Source organism: Thalassophryne amazonica, chromosome 13 (genome assembly GCF_902500255.1).
Source record: "Thalassophryne amazonica chromosome 13, fThaAma1.1, whole genome shotgun sequence".
Classification (NCBI taxonomy): Eukaryota; Metazoa; Chordata; class Actinopteri; order Batrachoidiformes; family Batrachoididae; genus Thalassophryne; species Thalassophryne amazonica.
This window is the reverse complement of record NC_047115.1, coordinates 24,532,242-24,553,521: the sequence shown is the minus strand read 5'-3', so window position 1 is coordinate 24,553,521 and position 21,280 is coordinate 24,532,242. Positions and strand designations below refer to the sequence as shown.

At 43.6% G+C, this 21,280-nt stretch overlaps 2 protein-coding genes and 1 long non-coding RNA gene across 4 annotated transcripts in view; 2 read left to right on the top strand and 1 right to left on the bottom strand.

Moving 5' to 3' along the window:
- Positions 1 to 19,175, top strand: part of pcnx2 (pecanex 2) — a 110,082-nt gene extending 90,907 nt beyond the window's left edge. Inside the window, exon 41 of one of the 2 annotated variants that reach the window (XM_034185203.1) lies at positions 19,121 to 19,175. In XM_034185203.1, the coding sequence (XP_034041094.1) occupies position 19,121 (1 nt within the window). In that variant the 3' untranslated portion in view covers positions 19,122 to 19,175. Of the gene's footprint in view, positions 1 to 6,924; positions 6,988 to 19,120 lie in introns of those variants that run through there. The other variant, XM_034185202.1, reaches the window with a different exon arrangement.
- Positions 1,491 to 16,065, top strand: LOC117523631. The gene is made up of 3 exons (XR_004564559.1): positions 1,491 to 2,190; positions 4,981 to 4,982; positions 16,056 to 16,065. It is a non-coding gene; the product is annotated as an uncharacterized LOC117523631 (long non-coding RNA).
- Positions 16,228 to 21,280, bottom strand: part of rgs17 (regulator of G protein signaling 17) — a 45,099-nt gene continuing 40,046 nt past the window's right edge. The window contains exons 4-6 of the mRNA XM_034185207.1: positions 20,376 to 20,450; positions 20,060 to 20,291; positions 16,228 to 18,952 (exon numbers count right to left, since the gene is read on the bottom strand). Coding sequence (XP_034041098.1) covers positions 18,764 to 18,952; positions 20,060 to 20,291; positions 20,376 to 20,450 — 496 coding nt within the window. The 3' untranslated portion in view covers positions 16,228 to 18,763. The remainder of the gene's footprint in view (positions 18,953 to 20,059; positions 20,292 to 20,375; positions 20,451 to 21,280) is intronic.

Sequence of the window (21,280 nt, the reverse complement as noted above, 5' to 3'; positions counted from 1 at the left end):
CCCATGTTTGCCCAGGTTCCCTCCGGGTACTGTGGCTTCCCCCTACATCCAAAGACGTGCAGGTTAGGTGGATTGGAAACTTTAAATTGTCCGTTGGTGTGCGTGAATGTGCTTGTTTGTCCATATGTGGCTCTGCAACAGACTGGCATCCTGTCCAGGGTATACCCCACCTCACACCCTGTAACTGCTCCAGCCCCCCCACCCCGTGACCCTTAATTGATGTAAACGCTTGAAGGTGAGTGAGTGAATGCCAAAAAGACGGACGACTGTTTCGACACTCACTTTGCATTTAAACTGCAATTGTACGATTAAATGTACTTAAATCAATAACTTGTCAGATATTTGTTTTCATGCAATTTTACCTTTCTCAAGAAAAAAGTACTTGGTGATGAAAATAATATGCTTTTCTTTAATTTTTCTTGTTTTACCGTTTCCAGCGTTAATGTCCCAACTTATTGCCAAACTTGCATTCTTTAAGTTTGAAAGGTTCTTTTAAATGATTTTACAGTGCAGGACACAAGATACTTGAACTCCCACCTGCAAATCCAAGCAATATTGTTGTAAACAGCATTAAATAAATTGGGCTTCTTAATCTGGAAGTTCTTTAAAATTACAAGCAACCATCTTATCAAGAAATCTGACCATGAGATGACACGCCTGAAGCTGATGCAGCACACTGCAGTCTGCGTTTGAAATGGACTCTTTAGTAGGAACTGGCCCGCTGAAGGCATGGGGACTGCTGGATGACCCCTGCCTGTGGAATAACGCCCTGTGTGGACTCATCAAATGCATCTTCTTTTATGTTGTTTTGATTTCTTGTTTTTGGTTTCTTCAGTTTGGTAAAATCTTGTAACTGTTAGAATGGTCTAAGCAGTGGGTCACCCCTCTGAGTCTGGCCTGCTTGAGGTTTCCTTCTCAATATCATCAGAGGGAGTTTTTCCTTACCACTGTCACCTGTGTGCTTGCTCTAGGGGTTGGTAAGGTTAGACCTTACTTGTGTGAATCGCCTTGAGGCTTGAGTTGTGATTTGGCGCTATATATACTAAATAAATTAAAATTGATCTATAAAATGTGACCACAATTAAAACAGTGATTGAATACAAAATTATAAAAATACACTTATTTTTACAGGCAATTGGCTTTCATATTTCCAATATCTCGTGGAGCTCATTTAAGAATCAGCTTTGTAACCGTATATTCATTTAATCTCAATCACGTCTTTGAGATTTGTTTTTCTGACTATAAAGAATATTTAATATCTTTTCTTATCAAGAAATCTGAGGTTTTGTTTTTATTTTGTAGCACTATATGACTAAATATTCTAAATTTGCATGTACCTGCACTTGTGATTGACAGATCTCTTTTTTGTGACAGAATAAAACACCAACAGAAGTGAAGAGAAAATATTTGATCACTCAACAATGATGTGTAAATATCACAAACACCATTAAAAAAAGCAAACAAATAGAAATTAAATGAAACTAAAACAGTCAAGAATTAGCCACCAAAAAAGACACAATGACATTTGAGAAAAATCTATTTCATATTTATTATAAGATGTTACATTTAGTTTTCTTTCTCTAGCAGCACTATTTAAATTACAGATATTCAAGGGCAGTTACCACTGATCAGTTTCTCTTAATGCAAGATGTCAGTGTGTAAACAAAGACAGAACCATAAATTAAAAAGTACCAGAACTCAGCACGTTTGTGACGTGAAGATAAAGAACAATAAACCAACAAGTCTGGATTTGAAATAAAACAGACAAGGAATGGAATAAAAATAAAACAAAAACAATCCAGTTCAAATAAATGACAACAAACAGCTTCTTTTTGGAGCATTACAGGTTGTCGCCTTTTTACTGGACAACATGCCTCAAAGCGCTCCATGCAGTTTACAAAATCTTGAAAAAAAATTCAAAATGAGCAACTGAAGTACATCATAAGTGCATTCGGACGACCCGTAGAGACAACACAACGTAAAAAGAAGGCAAATACAAAATGTGTTGAAAAGAAACATTTAACATAATGATTTTACACTTCAACAACTCGTCTGACCCATTTACAAAGAAAGAAAAACTTGATTATTTGGCACATTCTGTCGACCAAAGAAGAATTATGGAGACAATTCAACCTTTGTCTTTTTTTTCCTGCCATTGGTTGGAAAATACTTTTTTTTTTTTTTGAAAGAGTACCTCTACAACATTTTCATCTTCTTAAAAAACAAAACCCCTCTTCACTCACCTAAACATAAACACAGCCTTACGCGGCTACATCTGTTAACCGTCACGTGTAGTTGTTTCTACCATCACGTCTGGAAGCTACGGAAACATTTGTATCTTATGATCATGCAGAGAATTGCCAACGACATAAATGTGCCCCAGACGACACAAAAATTCCCTAATGCTCAGTGCGGTTAATAAGCTGTCTCACCTCCGTCGTCAAGTATGGATGAACATCCTGGTGAGACGAGGCTAGACGTGTGAAACATCCCAGAGTGGAGCTCCCCCTTTGTGTTATCCTAAAGCAAAGGATGGTAGTTTATCAAGGTTGGACTAATAAAAAGTCCTTTGAATGCTACAGTAAGGGATTGTTCCATCCCGCAGTGCTTTAGGAAGCAAGTACTGATCCAGAATTCATGATCAGCGGAGGAAAAAAAGTTAAAACAAAAAATCAAAGTCAGATCCTCGGGCAGCATGGCCCTGAAGGTTTGGGATGCACAAGAGAGCTGTGGAATCTCTTGGTGCCTGGAGCTAAACCGTCGGTCAGCAGCATTTTAGTCATACAGGTCATGATATTAGTGATTATCCAGTAATATCACCACACTGGTTGACTTAACAAGCTCTGCAAGAGAAATCAATGCTGCACCACAAATACTTATGCTGCAACCAAAAGGGAAAAAAATTTCCAAACTACCACCTGCTAAAATAGAACTCGACCATCACAGTTTGTCAAACAACAAGTCTGAAGGAAAAAAGAAAGAAAAAAACAAAACAAAAAACTGACCGACCAAATGCAGCACTACAGCGCAGTCCGTCCAAGTAAACTTGCTCTGCAAGTCATGCACATGAAATACACCGTAGTCTAAAATTCTTTACAGTCATTTAATCATTCTGGCAATTCGTGAGACACTCTAAAGAAGAATGAAGCATCCCCAACCGTTAATCCAAGTCAAACATACTAAAAGAAATATATGAACCTCTCAAAAGAGTTTCTGATATTTTTAAATTGTCTGCATACTGCAGTACTTGAATACATACTCATACAGTATCGTTTATAGCAAATAACTGAATTATTTCATTTATTTAGCAAAAAGCATGCTGAATACAAAAATGTCACTTTTTAAAAATCACCCAAGTGACAATAACTTTTTTTTTATTTTCACCTGCGGATCATCTCGTGACGACTGATCTATCTACAAAGGCAAGGCAAGAAACCAAGAGGCTTAGGCATCTAAATCAATAAAGAGAAAAGTGATCGCCTAAAACTGTTGACAAGTTGAAAACAGACTTCAACCGGTAACCGCACGAACAGAATCTCATTCCAAAGATAACACCAAAATTTCTGGAAGAGTTAAAAAAAAAAAAAAAAAAAAAAAAAAAAAAAGACAATATGATGGTATCTATAGTGATAGGAAAAGTAATATTTGGCGTTTAAAGTGGCGTCTGGCTGTTATCAACAGCGTGATGTTGTGAAATGCAAGCGTGGGAGTGAGAGCCTCAGAGACAGAAATCTTGAGGTCTGTTTCGAAGCATAAAGAGGCACCAAATCCAACTGAGGAGACGCACCAAGCAGCTCGATTTTTCCAACACAAGATGACAAATCTTTCTTTTTAGTTGCTGTGAAGAATTGCAAAGAAGGTCTGTACATCATCAATCACATGAATTTCTTTTCCATTTACAGAAACTAAGGTTTCCATAAATTACCAGGTATCTGGGTTTGAAGAATATCGCAATTTATACTGATTATTAGTATGCTAATTAAAGACGTGCCAATAGTTAAATGAACTGCGATAATGTAACAATGCCCAGTATAAATAGAAGTATGCTCCGAATTTGGAAATGCAGTAATTTTTGGAAATACTGAACTAAGAGCTAAAATAAAGTAATTCAAATGCAACGCCAAACCTTAGAATTACCAGCTTTTTGAGATATTGTTGACTCTTCTGACAGGATGCACCAGACTACTAAAAAGAAAGAATTCCCACTTCTGCTGACATGTTCCACCTTAGCACAGTGACAGTCTGAGTGAATGTTGCTGCAAAAAGAACAAAACAGATAAAATTTGAAAAGTGGGATAAGTTCCAACTGTCTGCAGATGACATGATGCTGTACTATCTATGAAGTCACAACAAGAAAAAACAAAACACATCAGAATATAATCAACAAATCAGAATACAATCTTAAAATTTATATAATCTCAATAAAATATTGTAGAATCTTAATTACTTCATGATTTCATTGTCAAGTTAGAGTGAAAAACATGACTTATGGATGGACAGAGTACATCCCAAAGATGGACACCGTCTTCATTTCATGTTTCCAAGGTTGCCTCAGTCTTTCAAACCACAAAAATAGAAAGAGACCAATTTTTGCACTGAAACAAGGACTGAATGTCATGAGTGCCATAAAATGTCTAAAAAGTCAAGATGCTCCAAGAAAAATAATCCTAAGTTATTAAAACATTTCACATAGTTAGCTACTTGATGTTTTTTGTAGCCTGAGTAATGACAGTTTTGCCTGAAAGTCAGTAACATTTTCAGTAAGTCTGCTGGTCACTTAAAGATCGCTACACACTTCATCGGACAGACTGTTTGTTCACTGAATAAAGACAGGTGGCCACGTTTCGACATCTAAACGGGAGTTTGGTGAATTCAACTGTATAGTTCCAAGTCAATTTGACAGCCATGCCAGAGTTGCACACAGTGGCTGTAGTGCACAAGTTGAGGTTGGGGAAGAAGACAGGGATGAAAATCGAGAAGTGGTTCCAGTTGAGAACCGGTCTGAATCAAATCAGAGTCGTATACCTCAGAGGTCATCAATTCCCCTCATCAATGCTACCACATTTTTCCAACATTTTAGTGCTGAGAAAAACTCAAGTGTCACCAGTGTTGTATAAAGTACCGGAAAATCACACTTAAGTAAAAGTACAGATACCCATTAAAAAAAATGACTTTGGTAGAAGTTCAAGTAACCGACTGAAATGCTACTCAAGTAAAAGTCTTAAAGTATCTAGTATTTATTGTACTTAAGTATGACAAGTAATGTAAAACTAAATGTACTCAAGTATTGAAAGTAAAAGTACAAGTAAATGTTAATAATCAAAAACGGACTGATTTTTTTTAATTAAAGTTTATCTAGGCTTGTAAATGACTGGTAGTATTAGTCAAAATACTAAAAATTGTGCACATCACGCAAAAACACTTCAGAAACAAGGTTTCAAAACCTAAACAAGAGTAGGCTTCTCACTGGGTGTTCACAGGAAACAGTTATTTATTTCTATATGTATTTATTATTTTCATTGTTACATGGTTTTATCTTTTCTGTTGTGTTTTGTTTCATTAGGTTCTTTTTGTCTCTTTCTCTAAAACTGTATTGTAACATTATTAGTCTATTATTATTGACTGTTATTGTCTATTATGTAGACTATTATTGCTGTTGCTATAATATATGAATAAAAATAAACTTAAGAAATTTCAATTTGACTCTTTTACGACAACGAACACAAATCAACACAAACATGCTGATGCGAACAGCTTAATGCTACCTTTAACATTGAAAACGCCAGAGACATGCTAACACATTAGCATCGGTCCCGTTTTTAAGTTATAAAATACGTCTATCAACTGTTTCAGAAGACCATAACAGGTTGGTTTAACATAAACATATTAAATATTACTCACAGACATATGCTCTTCAGGGTTTTAGCGGGAAAAATTAGGATAAAGTGGAATAATATCCATGAATCGTAGATCGAAGCTCTGCTTCGACCTGCGAATCACTGCTTTGATTGGTTCAAGGTTCAAAGCAAAGCCGCGCTGCAGAAAAGTTGATTACAGACCCGCTGCAGATCTGTAATCAATGTAAAGAAATTATCATTTTCCTGACAAACACCCCACCAGTGCGCAACTGCAAAAAAGCCTACCGGACATGCCTCATGACAAATCGGCCTGACTTTGTTGCAGTAACTGGTAGTGGTGTCTCTGGGTGAAAACACGACTGTTTTTGTGTGCGCGCGCGCGTTTTTTTTGTAACGAGTAACGCCATGGCACATAGAAAATGTATCGGAGTAGAAGCATGCAATTAAGGTCGGAAATGTAGTGAAGTAAAAGTGAAAGTAAGCTGAATTTAAAAAACTCAAGTACAAAGTCTCCCAAAACGTACTTTAGTACAGTAGTTAAGTATTTTTACTTCGTTATTATACAACACTGAGTGTCACAACATCATGATACAAAACTCTGTCAACAAGGAAAATGGCTGCATTGACGGTGATAAACCTGCGCAGATCTACATTTTTTTCCTCCACCCAGTAAATTGAACAGGAATTGATCAAAAATGGCAAAGATAATCAGAATCCATAACAGTACGGATACAGATAAAATCTCATCAATTCCCATCTCAACTTGCCAGCGACAACATGCTCACATTATACAACCCCGAATCTGTTTATATAGCTGCACGGATTTTCTGACCACTTCACATAATGCTTGTACAATCTTGCTCAGATGAAGCATGGAGCGAGCTTATCCGTCAGTTTAAATCCTACTATTTAAATCATCTTACCAACATTCCAGCATACAGTCACAAACTCAGACATTTATTTCTTTTTGTCATCACAAAGGCATATACTATTGTCTACTATTTTAGGCATATACTATATTAATTCTTTTGTGTGTGTATGTGTATATATATATATATATATATTTATATACACACACACACACACACACACACACACACACACACACACACACACACACACACACACACACACACACACACACTTATGTAAAAAAAATAAAATAATAGCATACATTTCTACTGAATAAGACTTGAAGTACATCAGCAAAGGGCAATGTAAACCATGGTCCGTCTAAAACACGTGAAAGGTACGGTAGCTCACCCTTTCCTCACATCAGTCACAATAACAGATTTGCATAGGCAAAAATGGGATTAGCCCTTAGACAGTGAATTTCCTGAATTGTTTATAGAGATGCAAAAAAAAAAGAAAGAAAAAAAAAATCTAGTTCAGCTCAATAAAACTCAAAACAAATATACATAAAAACATGAAACAATGTGGACGAGCCTGAGCTCTTGTTAACTCCTCTGGACAAACACGTTTTTCTGTGCATTTCTTTTGTTTATGTTTACAGTGTTAGGCTTCAAGTAGATCGAAAAACAAAGTGTACATCGACAAGTAGATGTGAAATAAATTAACCAACATGAGAGGTAGTGAAAAGTCTACAAAGACATTTGTTTATTTTTGCAAAGGAAAAAAAATTGGAATAATTAAAAAAGAAGAAGAAGAAAAAAAGAAGTGTCAGTAAGGCCAAAGCTTTGCAAATCTCCTTTCCATTAATTCACCTCAGCGGACAACTTGTATATATATTTTTAAAAGTCAATAAAACCAGACACGCTTCAAAAACCCAGACTCACTTGCAACCAATGCAAATTTAAGGGGGGGGGGGGATCTAAACTCGGCAGTGACATATCACATCATCGTCACTGCTCCTTTAATCCGCATTTGAAATGCACTTATTAAAAATAAACAACCAAGTCCCCCTCATCACCGCATAAAAGTCACAAAAGATAAAGAGGCAAAGATGCAAGCAGACAACTTGTCCTCTGTGTAAAACACTCCAGTTACTTTTTTAGTAATCTCACAGCCGTCGTGGGCAGAGATTTAGCCCAGGCGCTCTGCTCGCACCGGGGACATTCATCTCCCCGCAGTTACAAGGAATTATTATTAAGACACACACACATCTCATAATTTATAAATGTAAACTTGGTTTAATTGCACCATGATTTCACGATCTGGTCACTGGTGAAACATTCTCATGTTAATTATCACACAAACTCAGCAAAAAGGAAACATAACTGTACTGTGCAGAGGGATTTGCCTGTGAGACAGCGTTAGGAGCAACAGGCATTCATCTACCGATCAAAAAAAACTAACAAACAAACCTTTCCGGTAAGGACGAACATGATTCCTCACCGTCAGTTTTTCTAACAATGAACAATTTGGCACATGCATGCACAGCTAATGTCAATCAAGCCCTTGTGGATATTATTGTAGTCTGTGTGTCAGCACTGTATTGCCAAAGTTTTCATTATTGGCTAAACTATAGCATCCTTCTTTTCTGACGGAATATTGCAGAATTCTTGGACAATTATTGGTTTAGACCTTATCAGCAACACTTCAGGATACAAGGCTTTCACACTGACGTGACAGCTCCATTTAGAATGAGGAGCTTCATCTTGTTAACCTTTTATTAACACTTTGTCAACGCAAATCAAAATGCATGTGGAGTCGAACTTTAAATTTCAAGATTTTGTGTCCATTTCCTCATTAAATTTCAAGATTTTGTGTCCATTTCCTCATTTATTTGTTCTCGTAGGGGAAAATGGGATTGGCTGTCGCACTGCTAATATCTTGCTGCTTAGAGCACGATATGTAAAAATGACAATGTCTAAACTAGTATTTAGTTGTATAACCACAGTTTTTCATGATTTCTTCACATCTGCGAGGCATTAATTTTGTTGGTTTGGAACCAAGATTTTGCTCGTTTACTAGTGTGCTTGGGGTCAAGAACAATTTTACTCTCATCAGTCCACAAAATATTCCTCCATTTCTCTTTAGGCCGGTTGATGTGTTCTTTGGCAAATTGTAACCTCTTCTGCACGTCTTTTATTTAACAGAGGGACTTTGCAGGGGATTCTTGCAAATAAATTAGTTTCACACAGGCGTCTTCTAACTGTCACAGCACTTACAGGAACTCCAGACCATCTTTGATCATCCTGGAGCTGATCAATGGGTGAGCCTTTGCCATTCTGGTTATTTTTCTATCCATTTTGATGGTTGTTTTCCATTTTCTTCCACGCGTCTCTGTTTTTTTTTGTCCATTTTAAAGCATTGGAGATCATTGTAGATGAACAGCCTGTTGTGTGGGCCGCCAGAAGAGGAGGTACTGCTGGCCCACCACCAGAGGGCGCCCTGTCTGGAGTGCGGGCTCCAGGCACCAGAGGGCGCAGCCGCCTCACAGGAGCAGCCAGGGTGACAGCTGTCACGCATCACCTGCAACAGCTGTTACCAATCATCTGATCGGCAGGAGTATATCAGCAGGACGACGTCTCCACCTCTTTGCCGAGATATTGTTTCTACCTAGAAGGTAACGTAGCTCAGCTGACGAATTGTATCCTTTTTGGATTTTGTGCGTTGTTCTAAGGAGTATTTTTCCAACGAGAGGTGGAGGTAGTTTTCCTACCGTTCGGATTCCTGGGTGCAAACGCGCCCTCCTTTAATTGTTCTTTGTTCCTCGCCAGCAGTACCAGGTCCGACACGCGGAGGCAGTGGCCACCTGGGAGTTCGGGACTTGGCGGCTCCAGTATTCCCGGGGTCTGGTGGCGGAGGAAATCGTGTGGTTCCGGTTCTACTTTGGAGAGGCGTCTCCTATCTTCGAGCCTGCCCACACGACACCTTTGTGAATTGACTTTTTTTCCATTATTGAAATCTGTAGTGTTTGTTGTGCACATTCACAACAGTAAAGTGTTGTTATTTGACCTATTCCATTGTCCGTTCATTTGCGCCCCCTGTTGTGGGTCCGTGTACTTACACTTTCCCAACAGGATATCTCGGCCAACGTCATGGATCCCTGGCTGTTGAACGGCCAATGGAAGAACAGGGCGCACAGGCGTCCGCAGGAGGAATGATCGGTGAGTTGCAGCGGATCCTCACCGCTTTCACGGCTTGGTTGGATTTAATGACCGAGCAGAACGTCCTCCTTAACCGCAGGGTGGAGGCTCTCGCCGCGCAGGTGGAAGCGCGCCCTCAGGGCGCTGCTGCGGCTCTCCCTCCTGTCGACCCTGTGCGTAACAGTGACGTTCCACAGGTCGTTCAACGCCCTCTCCCACCTTCCCCGGAAGCATACATAAGCCCTCCAGAGCCGTACGGAGGTTGTGTGGAGACGTGCGCGGACTTCCTTATGCAGTGTTCGCTCGTCTTCGCACAACGTCCTGTCATGTACGCGACTGATGCTAGCAAGATAGCTTATGTAATAAACCTGCTTCGCGGTGAGGCACGCGCTTGGGCTACAGCGCTCTGGGAGCAGAATTCACGGCTCCTTCAGACATATGACGGGTTTGTGAGGGAGTTCAGAACTGTGTTCGATCACCCAAATAGAGGAGAGCTGCCTATGCAGTCGACTTCCGCATCGCGGCTGCGAGGTCCGGCTGGAATAGCACTGCCCTCCGCGCCGCCTTTGTAAACGGACTGTCGTTGGTTCTAAAGGAGCACCTGGTGGCTAAGGACGAACCGTGGGATTTAGATGGGCTTATTGATCTAGTTATACGATTAGACAATTGGTTAGAAGAACGCCGTCGGGAACGAGACGAAGGGCGTGGCCGGGCACGCGCCGTCCCTCTCCCTTCCGGTTCCGAACGCGTCCCGCCCTCCCCATGCTCCACGGCCCCTACGCTCCGTGTGGTGACAGCTCCCCCTGCTGACGAAGCTATGGACACGAGCAGGGCCACATTTAGGGCACCAGATAGACAGAGGAGGCTGGCCCGCGGAGCGTGTTTTGTTTGTGGCTCGATAGAGCATCAGGTAAGAGACTGCCCCGAGCGGTTAAACACCAACGCCCGCCCCTAGAGACTGGGCTAGGGGTGGGCCGAGACATTCACGTGGGACACACCCACATTGCCACACGACTCCCAGTTACAATCCTTTATGAGGAGTTAACCCTGAAGGCCCCAGCACTGGTGGACACGGGCTCTGAAGGAAATCTGTTAGACAGCAGATGGGCCCGGGAGATAGGGCTCCCTCTGGTGGCGCTTACCTCGCCTGTGCAGGTGCGGGCACTAGATGGCTCCCTACTCCCTCCAATCACACATAAGACACCACCTGTAACTCTGGTGGTGTCTGGAAATCACCGGAAGGAGATCGAGTTTTTTGTGACTCCTGCTACCTCCCGTGTGATTTTAGGGTTCCCCTGGATGTTAAAACACAATCCCCGGATCGATTGGCCGTCCGGGGTAGTGGTTCAGTGGAGCGAGACCTGCCATCGGGTATGTTCAGGTTCCTCGGTTCCTCCCGGTTCCCAGGCTAAGGAGGAGGTCAGAGTCCCGCCCAATCTAGGGACGGTGCCGGTGGAGTACCATGACCTTGTAGACGTGTTCAGTAAGGATCTGGCGCTCACCCTTCCCCCCCACCGTCCGTACGATTGTGCCATTGATTTGGTTCCATGCGTTGAGTTCCCGTCCAGCAGGCTGTACAACCTCTCACGACCTGAGCGCGAATCAATGGAGACCTACATCCGGGACTCTTTAGCTGCCGGGCTGATCCGGAATACCACTTCCCCGATGGGTGCAGGTTTCTTTTTTGTGGGAAAAAAGGATGGCGGACTACGTCCATGCATTGATTACAGGGGGCTGAACGACATCACGGTTCGTAACCGATACCCATTGCCCTTGTTGGATTCAGTGTTCACGTCCCTGCATGGAGCTCAAATATTCACGAAGCTAGATCTTAGAAATGCGTATCACCTGGTTCGGATCCGGAAGGGAGACGAGTGGAAGACGGCATTTAACACCCCGTTAGGTCACTTTGAGTACCTGGTCATGCCGTTCGGCCTCACAAACGCCCCCGCGACGTTCCAAGCATTGGTTAATGATGTCTTGCGGGATTTCCTGCACCGATTCGTCTTCGTATATCTAGACGATATACTCATTTTTTCTCCGGATCCTGAGACTCATGTCCGGCATGTACGTCAGGTCCTGCAGCGGTTGTTGGAGAACTGGCTGTTTGTGAAGGGCGAGAAGTGCGAGTTTCACCGCACTTCTTTGTCCTTCCTGGGGTTTATCATCTCCCCTAACTCCGTCGCTCCTGATCCGGCCAAGGTTGCGGCGGTAAGAGACTGGCCCCAACCCACTAGCCGTAGGAAGCTGCAACAGTTCCTCGGCTTTGCAAATTTCTACATGGAGGTTCATTAAGGGCTACAGTCAGGTAGTTAGCCCCCTGACAGCCCTGACCTCACCAAAAGTCCCCTTCACCTGGTCGGATCGTTGCGATGCCGCGTTCAAGGAGTTGAAACGGCGCTTCTCGTCTGCACCCGTTCTGGTGCAGCCCGATCCTAGTCGCCAGTTAGTGGTTGAAGTGGACGCCTCGGACTCAGGGATAGGAGCTGTGCTTTCCCAGAGCGGGAAGACCGATAAGGTCCTTCACCCGTGTGCCTATTTTTCCCGCAGGTTGACCCCGGCCGAACGGAACTATGACGTCGGCAATCGAGAACTCCTTTATGGTGAAAGAGGCCCTTGAAGAGTGGAGACACCTGTTGGAGGGAACGTCCGTGCCATTCACGGTTTTCACTGACCACCGGAACCTGGAGTATATCAGGACCGCCAAGCGGCTGAACCCCAGGCAAGCCCGCTGGTCACTGTTCTTCGGCCGTTTTGACTTCCGGATCACCTACCGTCCCGGGACCAAGAACCAGAAATCGGATGCCTTGTCCCGGGTACATGAAGATGAAGTCAAAACGGAGTTGTCGGATCCACCGGAACCCATCATCCCGGAGTCCACTATCGTGGCCACCCTCACCTGGGACGTAGAGAGAACCGTCCGGGAGGCCCTGGCACGAAGCCCGGACCCCGGAACTGGGCCGAAGAACAGACTCTACGTCCCACCAGAAGCTAGGGCTGCAGTCTTGGACTTCTGTCACGGCTCTAAGCTCTCCTGTCATCCAGGGGTGCGAAGAACCGTGGCAGTTGTCCGGCAGCGCTTCTGGTGGGCGTCCCTAGAGGCCGACGTCCGGGATTATATCCAGGCCTGCACCACCTGCGCCAGGGGCAAGGCTGACCATCGCAGGGCTTCGGGACTGCTCCAGCCGCTGCCCGTGCCCCATCGCCCCTGGTCCCACATCGGCCTGGATTTTGTCACGGGCCTCCCGCCGTCCCAGGGCAACACCACCATCCTCACAATAGTGGACCGATTCTCCAAGGCGGCCCACTTCGTGGCCCTCCCGAAGCTCCCGACGGCCCAGGAGACAGCGGACCTCCTGGTCCACCACGTCGTCCGGTTGCATGGGATCCCAACAGACATCGTCTCCGATCGCGGTCCCCAGTTCTCCTCGCAAGTCTGGAGGAGCTTCTGCCGGGAACTGGGGGCCACGGTGAGTCTCTCATCCGGGTATCATCCCCAGACCAACGGGCAAGCAGAACGGGCCAATCAGGAGGTGGAGCAGGCCCTGCGTTGCGTGACAGCCGCGCACCCGGCGGCCTGGAGTACCCATCTGGCCTGGATCGAGTATGCCCATAACAGCCAGGTGTCGGCAGCCACCGGCCTCTCCCCTTTCGAGGTGTGTCTGGGGTACCAACCACCTTTGTTTCCGGTGGTTGAGGGAGAGGTCGGTGTGCCCTCGGTCCAGGCCCACCTACGGAAGTGCCGTCGGGTGTGGCGTGCCGCCCGTTCTCCCTTGCTGAAGGCCCGGATGAGGACGGAGGCCCGTGCAGACCGTCGGCGGACCCCGGCCCCTACGTACCGGCCAGGGCAGGCAGTGTGGTTGTCTACTAAGGATATACCTCTTCAAGTGGACTCCCCTAAACTGCAGGACCGGTATATCGGTCCGTTCAAAATCATCAAGGTCATCAGTCCAGCCGCAGTGAGGCTTCAGCTTCCGGCCTCACTGCGGATCCATCCCGTTTTCCACGTGTCCCGGATCAAGCCCCATCACACCTCACCCCTCTGTACTCCCGGTCCGGCACCACCTCCTGCCCGGATCATCGATGGCGAGCCGGCTTGGACTGTGCGCCGGCTCTTAGATGTCCGTAGGATGGGCCGGGGCTTCCAGTATTTGGTGGACTGGGAGGGGTACGGACCTGAAGAACACTCCTGGGTGAAGAGGAGCTTCATCCTGGACCCGGCCCTCCTGGCTGATTTCTACCGCCGCCACCCGGACAAGCCTGGTCGGGCGCCAGGAGGCGCCCGTTGAGGGGGGGGTCCTGTTGTGTGGGCCGCCAGAAGAGGAGGTACTGCTGGCCCACCACCAGAGGGCGCCCTGTCTGGAGTGCGGGCTCCAGGCACCAGAGGGCGCAGCCGCCTCACAGGAGCAGCCAGGGTGACAGCTGTCACGCATCACCTGCAACAGCTGTTACCAATCATCTGATCGGCAGGAGTATATCAGCAGGACGACGTCTCCACCTCTTTGCCGAGATATCGTTTCTACCTAGAAGGTAACGTAGCTCAGCTGACGAATTGTATCCTTTTTGGATTTTGTGCGTTGTTCTAAGGAGTATTTTTCCAACGAGAGGTGGAGGTAGTTTTCCTACCGTTCGGATTCCTGGGTGCAAACGCGCCCTCCTTTAATTGTTCTTTGTTCCTCGCCAGCAGTACCAGGTCCGACACGCGGAGGCAGTGGCCACCTGGGAGTTCGGGACTTGGCGGCTCCAGTATTCCCGGGGTCTGGTGGCGGAGGAAATCGTGTGGTTCCGGTTCTACTTCGAGCCTGCCCACACGACACGTTTGTGAATTGACTTTTTTTCCATTATTGTAATCTGTAGTGTTTGTTGTGCACATTCACAACAGTAAAGTGTTGTTATTTGACCTATTCCATTGTCCGTTCATTTGCGCCCCCTGTTGTGGGTCTGTGTACTTACACTTTCCCAACACAGCCTATAATTTTTTGCACCTGCGTATAAGTTTTCCCCTCTCCAATCAACTTTTTAATCAAACTACGCTGTTCTTCTGAACAATGTCTTGAACGTCCCACTTTCCTCAGGCTTTCAAAGAGAAAAGCATGTTCAACGGGTGCTGGCTTCATCCTTAAATAGGGGACACCTGATTCACACCTGTTTGTTCCACAAAATTGACAAACTCACTGACTGACTGCCACACTACTATTGTTGTGAACACCCCCTTTTGTACTTTTTTTACTAATAGCCCAATTTCATAGCCTTAAGAGTGTGCATATCATGAATGCTTGGTCTTGTTGGATTTGTGAATCTACTGGTACCTTGTTTCCCATGTAACAATAAGAAATATACTCAAAACCTGGATTAATCTTTTTAGTCACATAGCACTACTATTATTCTGAACTCTACTGTATGTATTTTTTAAATTCTATGTGGATGAAAATCTATTTAGATGGTATGAAACAAGGACTGCCCTTTTCAGAGCCCTGTGCAAAGATTAAGAAGAAAAATAAAATTAGGGGTGAGTTATTTTTGTTTAAAAATGTACTACAAAATAATTTTCAAATGTTTCACTGCACTGTCCTCACATATGATCATCAGTTCAGTGGCTTAAAGAAGCAGTTTACAACCATTTTGCACTTGTTACAGTAACATTAATTAGCTTGTAGCTTCTGATCTCAAAAGCAGTACATTATAAATAAATACGTAATGCAAAGAGTTTTCAAACGTTTAATTGCATTGCACGTTCACCTCTTGTAAGATAGTCTGTTCAGTATCTTAAAGAAGCAGTTTACTCACATTTTGTGCCTAGTATAGTGACATTAATTAGCTCGTTAGCCATGCTCCTTAAAGTGTGGGTTATAAATAAATAATGTGGCAAATTAATTTTTGCTTCTTCTGCACGAAATGGTAAACGCGACTTATACGCCGGTGTGACTATATACCGTTTCCCCCCCCTTATAAAGAGGCAATTTTGGACAGGTGCGACTTATACCCCAGTGTGACTTATACTCCGGAAAATACGGGGAGTGATTAACATTACCTTCTCCACTGTAAGTAAGGTCACTGCCCGATGCTACATTTGTTAGCTGTACGTGCGCATACAGCATGTCGTGCAATAAACGTTCAGCAAATTTTAAATTTCAACATGGTGTAGCTCTGTAGCAAGTGTTGCCTGGCTCCACACAGGAGAGTCACATGCCTTGTATGCAGTAATAGAAGAGATACACAGAAATGACGTTTTATTGCAATTATGTGAACACTGCTTTAGGGTTCATTTTCTCTCAAATAGTGTAGGTAAGAAGGATGTGAACAGTGACTTATATAAATTTCCGACAGGCTTTCCCTTAAGGTATATGTGATAATTACCATCAGCCTAAGCAAAGCTAGATTCAGTTTGGGGCTATTCGCCATACTTGAACATTTTTTTTACTCAAAGTGAGAAGAATAACAAATGACTTAATTACGTTTTCAATGCATGCTAAAAATTTAATTCAGTGCGACAAGCATCCCCAGACTCACCTAAAACAAGGCAATCAGCCAAACACATCGGGACATGACACAAATGGTTATGTCTAACTCAACCCAAATGCAACTGAAGTGTGCTGGACATCCCACAAAAGACATGGTTTAAATTTTAAACTATCCAAAGTTGGCACAAAAATGTCAGGCAGATAAAGGAGGTGGTAACATGAATGCTTGTTCATCACTGAGGAGTGGCACAGTTTCATTTGGCGCTTTAAGTCTGAACTAACCACAAAATCAAAAGGTTAGCTAGCCATCACATAACATGATAAATATGTACCCAGGCCCAGAGTTTTCAATAAAATAGCATATACTGCTCTCATGCACTTTCTACTGCACACCCATAGGCCAAGAACTAAGCTCCTGTTCAAATGTTAATATCATCAAATAAGAAAACATCCTTTTAAATATTACAAAGTTAAGGGGACAATTGGGAAGACCCCTTTTAACTTAAAAAAAAAAAATCTAAAAAAAAAAAAAAAATCCTGTTGGGTGTGTAATTGTACTGCACACACATGTAGCCTTTATCCCATATTGCCACTGCATGCTGGCAAAGTCAGATTAGAAAAACACACCAGCGTCCTGGAGTCCTGGCTGTGGGATGGAGAATTAGCATGGCTAGTGCTAGCATACTAACAGTTTGCCTGCTGCATGCGGAAACCTATTTAGCCTTGGGAAGGCTAGCATATAGCGCGGCTATGCAAATTTCATAATTCTTCTAGTATGGCAGCGTGTTGGCGTTACTCTTCCAGCCCTTTTCACTAGCTCTGGGAAAAATGAGTCCTGAATGGGCAGCAGCTAAATGAAGGAGTACGTCTTCCAGTTGCCAGACGTGTCACCAAAAATTGAGGCTTAAAGAGCCAGTGTTGAGCTACAAGGTACATTTCTTCACAGCATGTTTGAAATCCTGTTTGGCACACGGGTTCACATGCCGACAAAGCAATGATGGATGTCCACCAACACCTTCTAAAACTAAAGCCTTACAGAATCAAGGCTCATAAAAGCAGTTATAACATCTGCTGTGCTAGCTTGCAACACTTACTGGCCGTTTCTTCCAATAAAATCCATCTTTCCATAATCCCCAATATCGTACATGTGGTGGATGACTAAACGGCAAAACCCTCCATCTGTTCAAAACACTGAAAGTGAACACATTACTGTCCGGATCCGGTAAGAGTTGCATTTTATTTTCTCACAACGTCGTTTTACCCCGCAATAGGGCACATGTGCTTGTCAGGCCGTGGCGATCCGAGCTAGCGAAAGGCAGGGAGGGAAAGGTATTGGAATCGTTGGACAAACTGTGGTTGCTCTCTGGGAAAAAGCGGCAGCAATTGTGCAGCCTTTTTTGTACATGGATTGTAATTTTCTTCACACAGATATTTTTTTAAACCACCCAAAGATGAAGTAATAATACAAGTAGCTGTCCAACCACAATTCTAGCCCTTACTTCTACCAATTAAGGAATCGTAAAGAAGGAAAGTGCTTTGGCGAATGGACAGAGGAGTGAATGGATAGATGGACAGCTGGGGGTCTGGGAGGTGGCTGCTGTTGTGTTTGTTGCAGACACGGTCAAACCTACTCAATAACATAACTGCTTTGAGCTTAAATTTTACAGAAGTGTTACGCTTTCCCTTTACTGATCACACACAGCCAGATGGGGAGGACAGTCCCGTTTCAATACATCTCAAAATTCAAAAAGGCTTGCAGTCCTCGGCTAAAGTCGTCACGCTACACCAGACAGAGTGAGAGAGCAAGAAGTGCTTATTCTGCTTAAATTGGCAGAGGAGTCCAATTGAAAAAAATAAACTCACACACAATAATGTGAGGAATGGGACAGAACTACAAAAACTGAAGACAAAACAGAAAGGAGGAGAAGTTTTAAGGGTGAGGGTCGATAGCATGAGGCCTAAACATTACAGTATAGGAATAGTTGCCTCTCTCTCTCTCTATCTGTCTGTCCCCATCAATTGATGAGGTCCAGTCCACAGTCACATTGCTGGCCAATAGATTGGCCATTTTGAACCACTTGTTCACAAGTGGGTTGGCCATTCAACCATAATGAACAGCACTAAAGAATCACTGGCCAGCACTGATGGTCTTATTGACCAATAACCAACCAGCAAAGGCCAACCTGGTTCCAGTGCAGTACTGGATATAAATTGCTTAGAAAATATAAATAAAAAACAAACAAACAACAACAACAACAAAAATGACCAGCTATCGTGGATGTCATTCAGTCTTTCCAGTCAAACAAAGAGAGATCCTTCAAACCCACCGTCTGGCACCATAGTAGTATTTGAAGTAGTAGTCTCGTTTGTGTAGGGTGACCAAGGAGAACTTCTAGGTGTCGAGGCAGGTGCGCCTCCTGCTGGACAGGAGGTCTCTGTAAAAGGTGGAGTTGAGGAAACGGGGAAAGGAGTCACGGTGCATCAGGGTGTAGATTTGAAGCTGGGCCTCCTCATACATCAGGTTGCTGGGTGCTACCAGGCTCTGGTTTATGCCTTCTCTAACCCGAGAGTCCAGACTTACCTACAGTAAAGAAACACAGCAACCTTATAAAGGAAACAATCCATGTCTCAATGCAATTACTTCCTGGAAATCCAAGGATGTATTATATATATATATACACACACACACACACACACACACACACACACACACACACACACACACACACACACACACACACACACACACACACACACACACACACACACACACACACACACACACACACACACACACTCTAGATTGGGTAGTGTTTATAAAATACGTAGCTGACATTTTTGTGGTAAGGGTGGTAATAAATTAAGCAAAGCTTGTGCAATGAATTGGAATGGTATGTGAGTCCAGAATGTTTTTTGAAGCTTAGACCTCAACAGTTTTTAGAAGAAGAACGCAACCCTTTTATTTCCAGTCAATTACACAATTTTTTAAATGTTAATTGACTGGCTTAATGTATTTATAAACGGCAAATGTCAGCTTTCCCCAGTATCTCTGTGATCGAAGTTACACACATGCACACGCGGATGGAGAGCTTTTTGTCTTTTTGGCATTCTGTCGCAAGCAGGTGCTTCTAATTTTAGACACAAACAGAGATGGTGGCGGAAGACATCAAATGCACTACATTTTTCAGTCACGGTACCGGCAACATGAGACTTAACTAAACTGACTAAAGCAATTGAACTACAAAAACAATAAATCAATAACACTGACAACACTGTTAAACTAACATGAACCACAATAACAACATTTAAAATCCCAAAGCCCGATGGTGCATTGCAGCACAACATCCCTTGTTTATTGGTTAGCCAAAACTGCCAATTTCTCCAAAAATATTAGTACTATCAACCCCCGGGGAGGGTGGTATGTGTGTTCTTCAAGATCAAGTCTTCTTTTTGATGTCCTAAAAAAATTTTCAAACATGTAAAAGCTCAAGGATTCACAAACTTTCCAGCAGCACTGTATTTCTTTTTCAGCAATTTGTAAAAAACATGGTTTATCTTATTCAACACAACTGTCAAGATGAACAGAGTAATGAGAGTCTTGATTGCCAACAATGAATTAATATAACTAAGGTTGTAAAAGAACAAGTCATTTTCTCTTTAACACAAGACAACACAACTCAGCCAATACCTCTTTGGGCGATAATATTGACACATAGTCTTCGTATATGATTCTGGCTTTCTCATCCACAACTGAAGGACTGGTCTCCTTTTTCAGGTCTTCACAGGCCAACCAGAAAAGCAGGTTGTCCTCACTGTATTCCGAGCGTAGGAACTCACGGAAGATTTCCTGGCCCTCCAACGAGCGCAACATCAGCTCAAAACTCCGTGCCCACAATAACACCTCATCCAGGCTGGGCTGTCTGCAAGCAGACACACAAAACATGAACAGCATGGATGTGTATAGGGTCACGTAACACAGCCATGGGCGTGACGGCTGCACTTACTGTTCTTCCGCAGCTTCAATACTGTCCATCTTGGTGCAAGTCTGTCGTTCACTCCTCTCTATTCTGTCTTCATTCCTGAAACAAATCAAATCAAATCAATTTTATTTATATAGCGCCAAATCACAACAAACAGTTGCCCCAAGGCGCTTTATATTGTAAGGCAAAGCCATACAATAATTACGGAAAAACCCCAACGGTCAAAACGACCCCCTGTGAGCAAGCACTTGGCTACAGTGGGAAGGAAAAACTCCCTTTTAACAGGAAGAAACCTCCAGCAGAACCAGGCTCAGGGAGGGGCAGTCTTCTGCTGGGACTGGTTGGGGCTGAGGGAGAGAACCAGGAAAAAGAGACATGCTGTGGAGGAGAGCAGAGATCAGTCACTAATGATTAAATGCAGAGTGGTGCATACAGAGCAAAAAGAGAAAGAAACACTCAGGCATCATGGGAACCCCCCAGCAGTCTAAGTCTATAGCAGCATAACTAAGGGATGGTTCAGGGTCACCTGATCCAGCCCTAACTATAAGCTTTAGCAAAAAGGAAAGTTTTAAGCCTAATCTTAAAAGTAGAGAGGGTGTCTGTCTCCCTGATCTGAATTGGGAGCTGGTTCCATAGGAGAGGAGCCTGAAAGCTGAAGGCTCTGCCTCCCATTCTACTCTTACAAACCCTAGGAACTACAAGTAAGCCTGCAGTTTGAGAGCGAAGCGCTCTATTGGGGTGATATGGTACTATGAGGTCCCTAAGATAAGATGGGACCTGATTATTCAAAACCTTATAAATAAGAAGAAGAATTTTAAATTCTATTCTATAATTAACAGGAAGCCAATGAAGAGAGGCCAATATGGGTGAGATATGCTCTCTCCTTCTAGTCCCTGTCAGTACTCTAGCTGCAGCATTTTGAATTAACT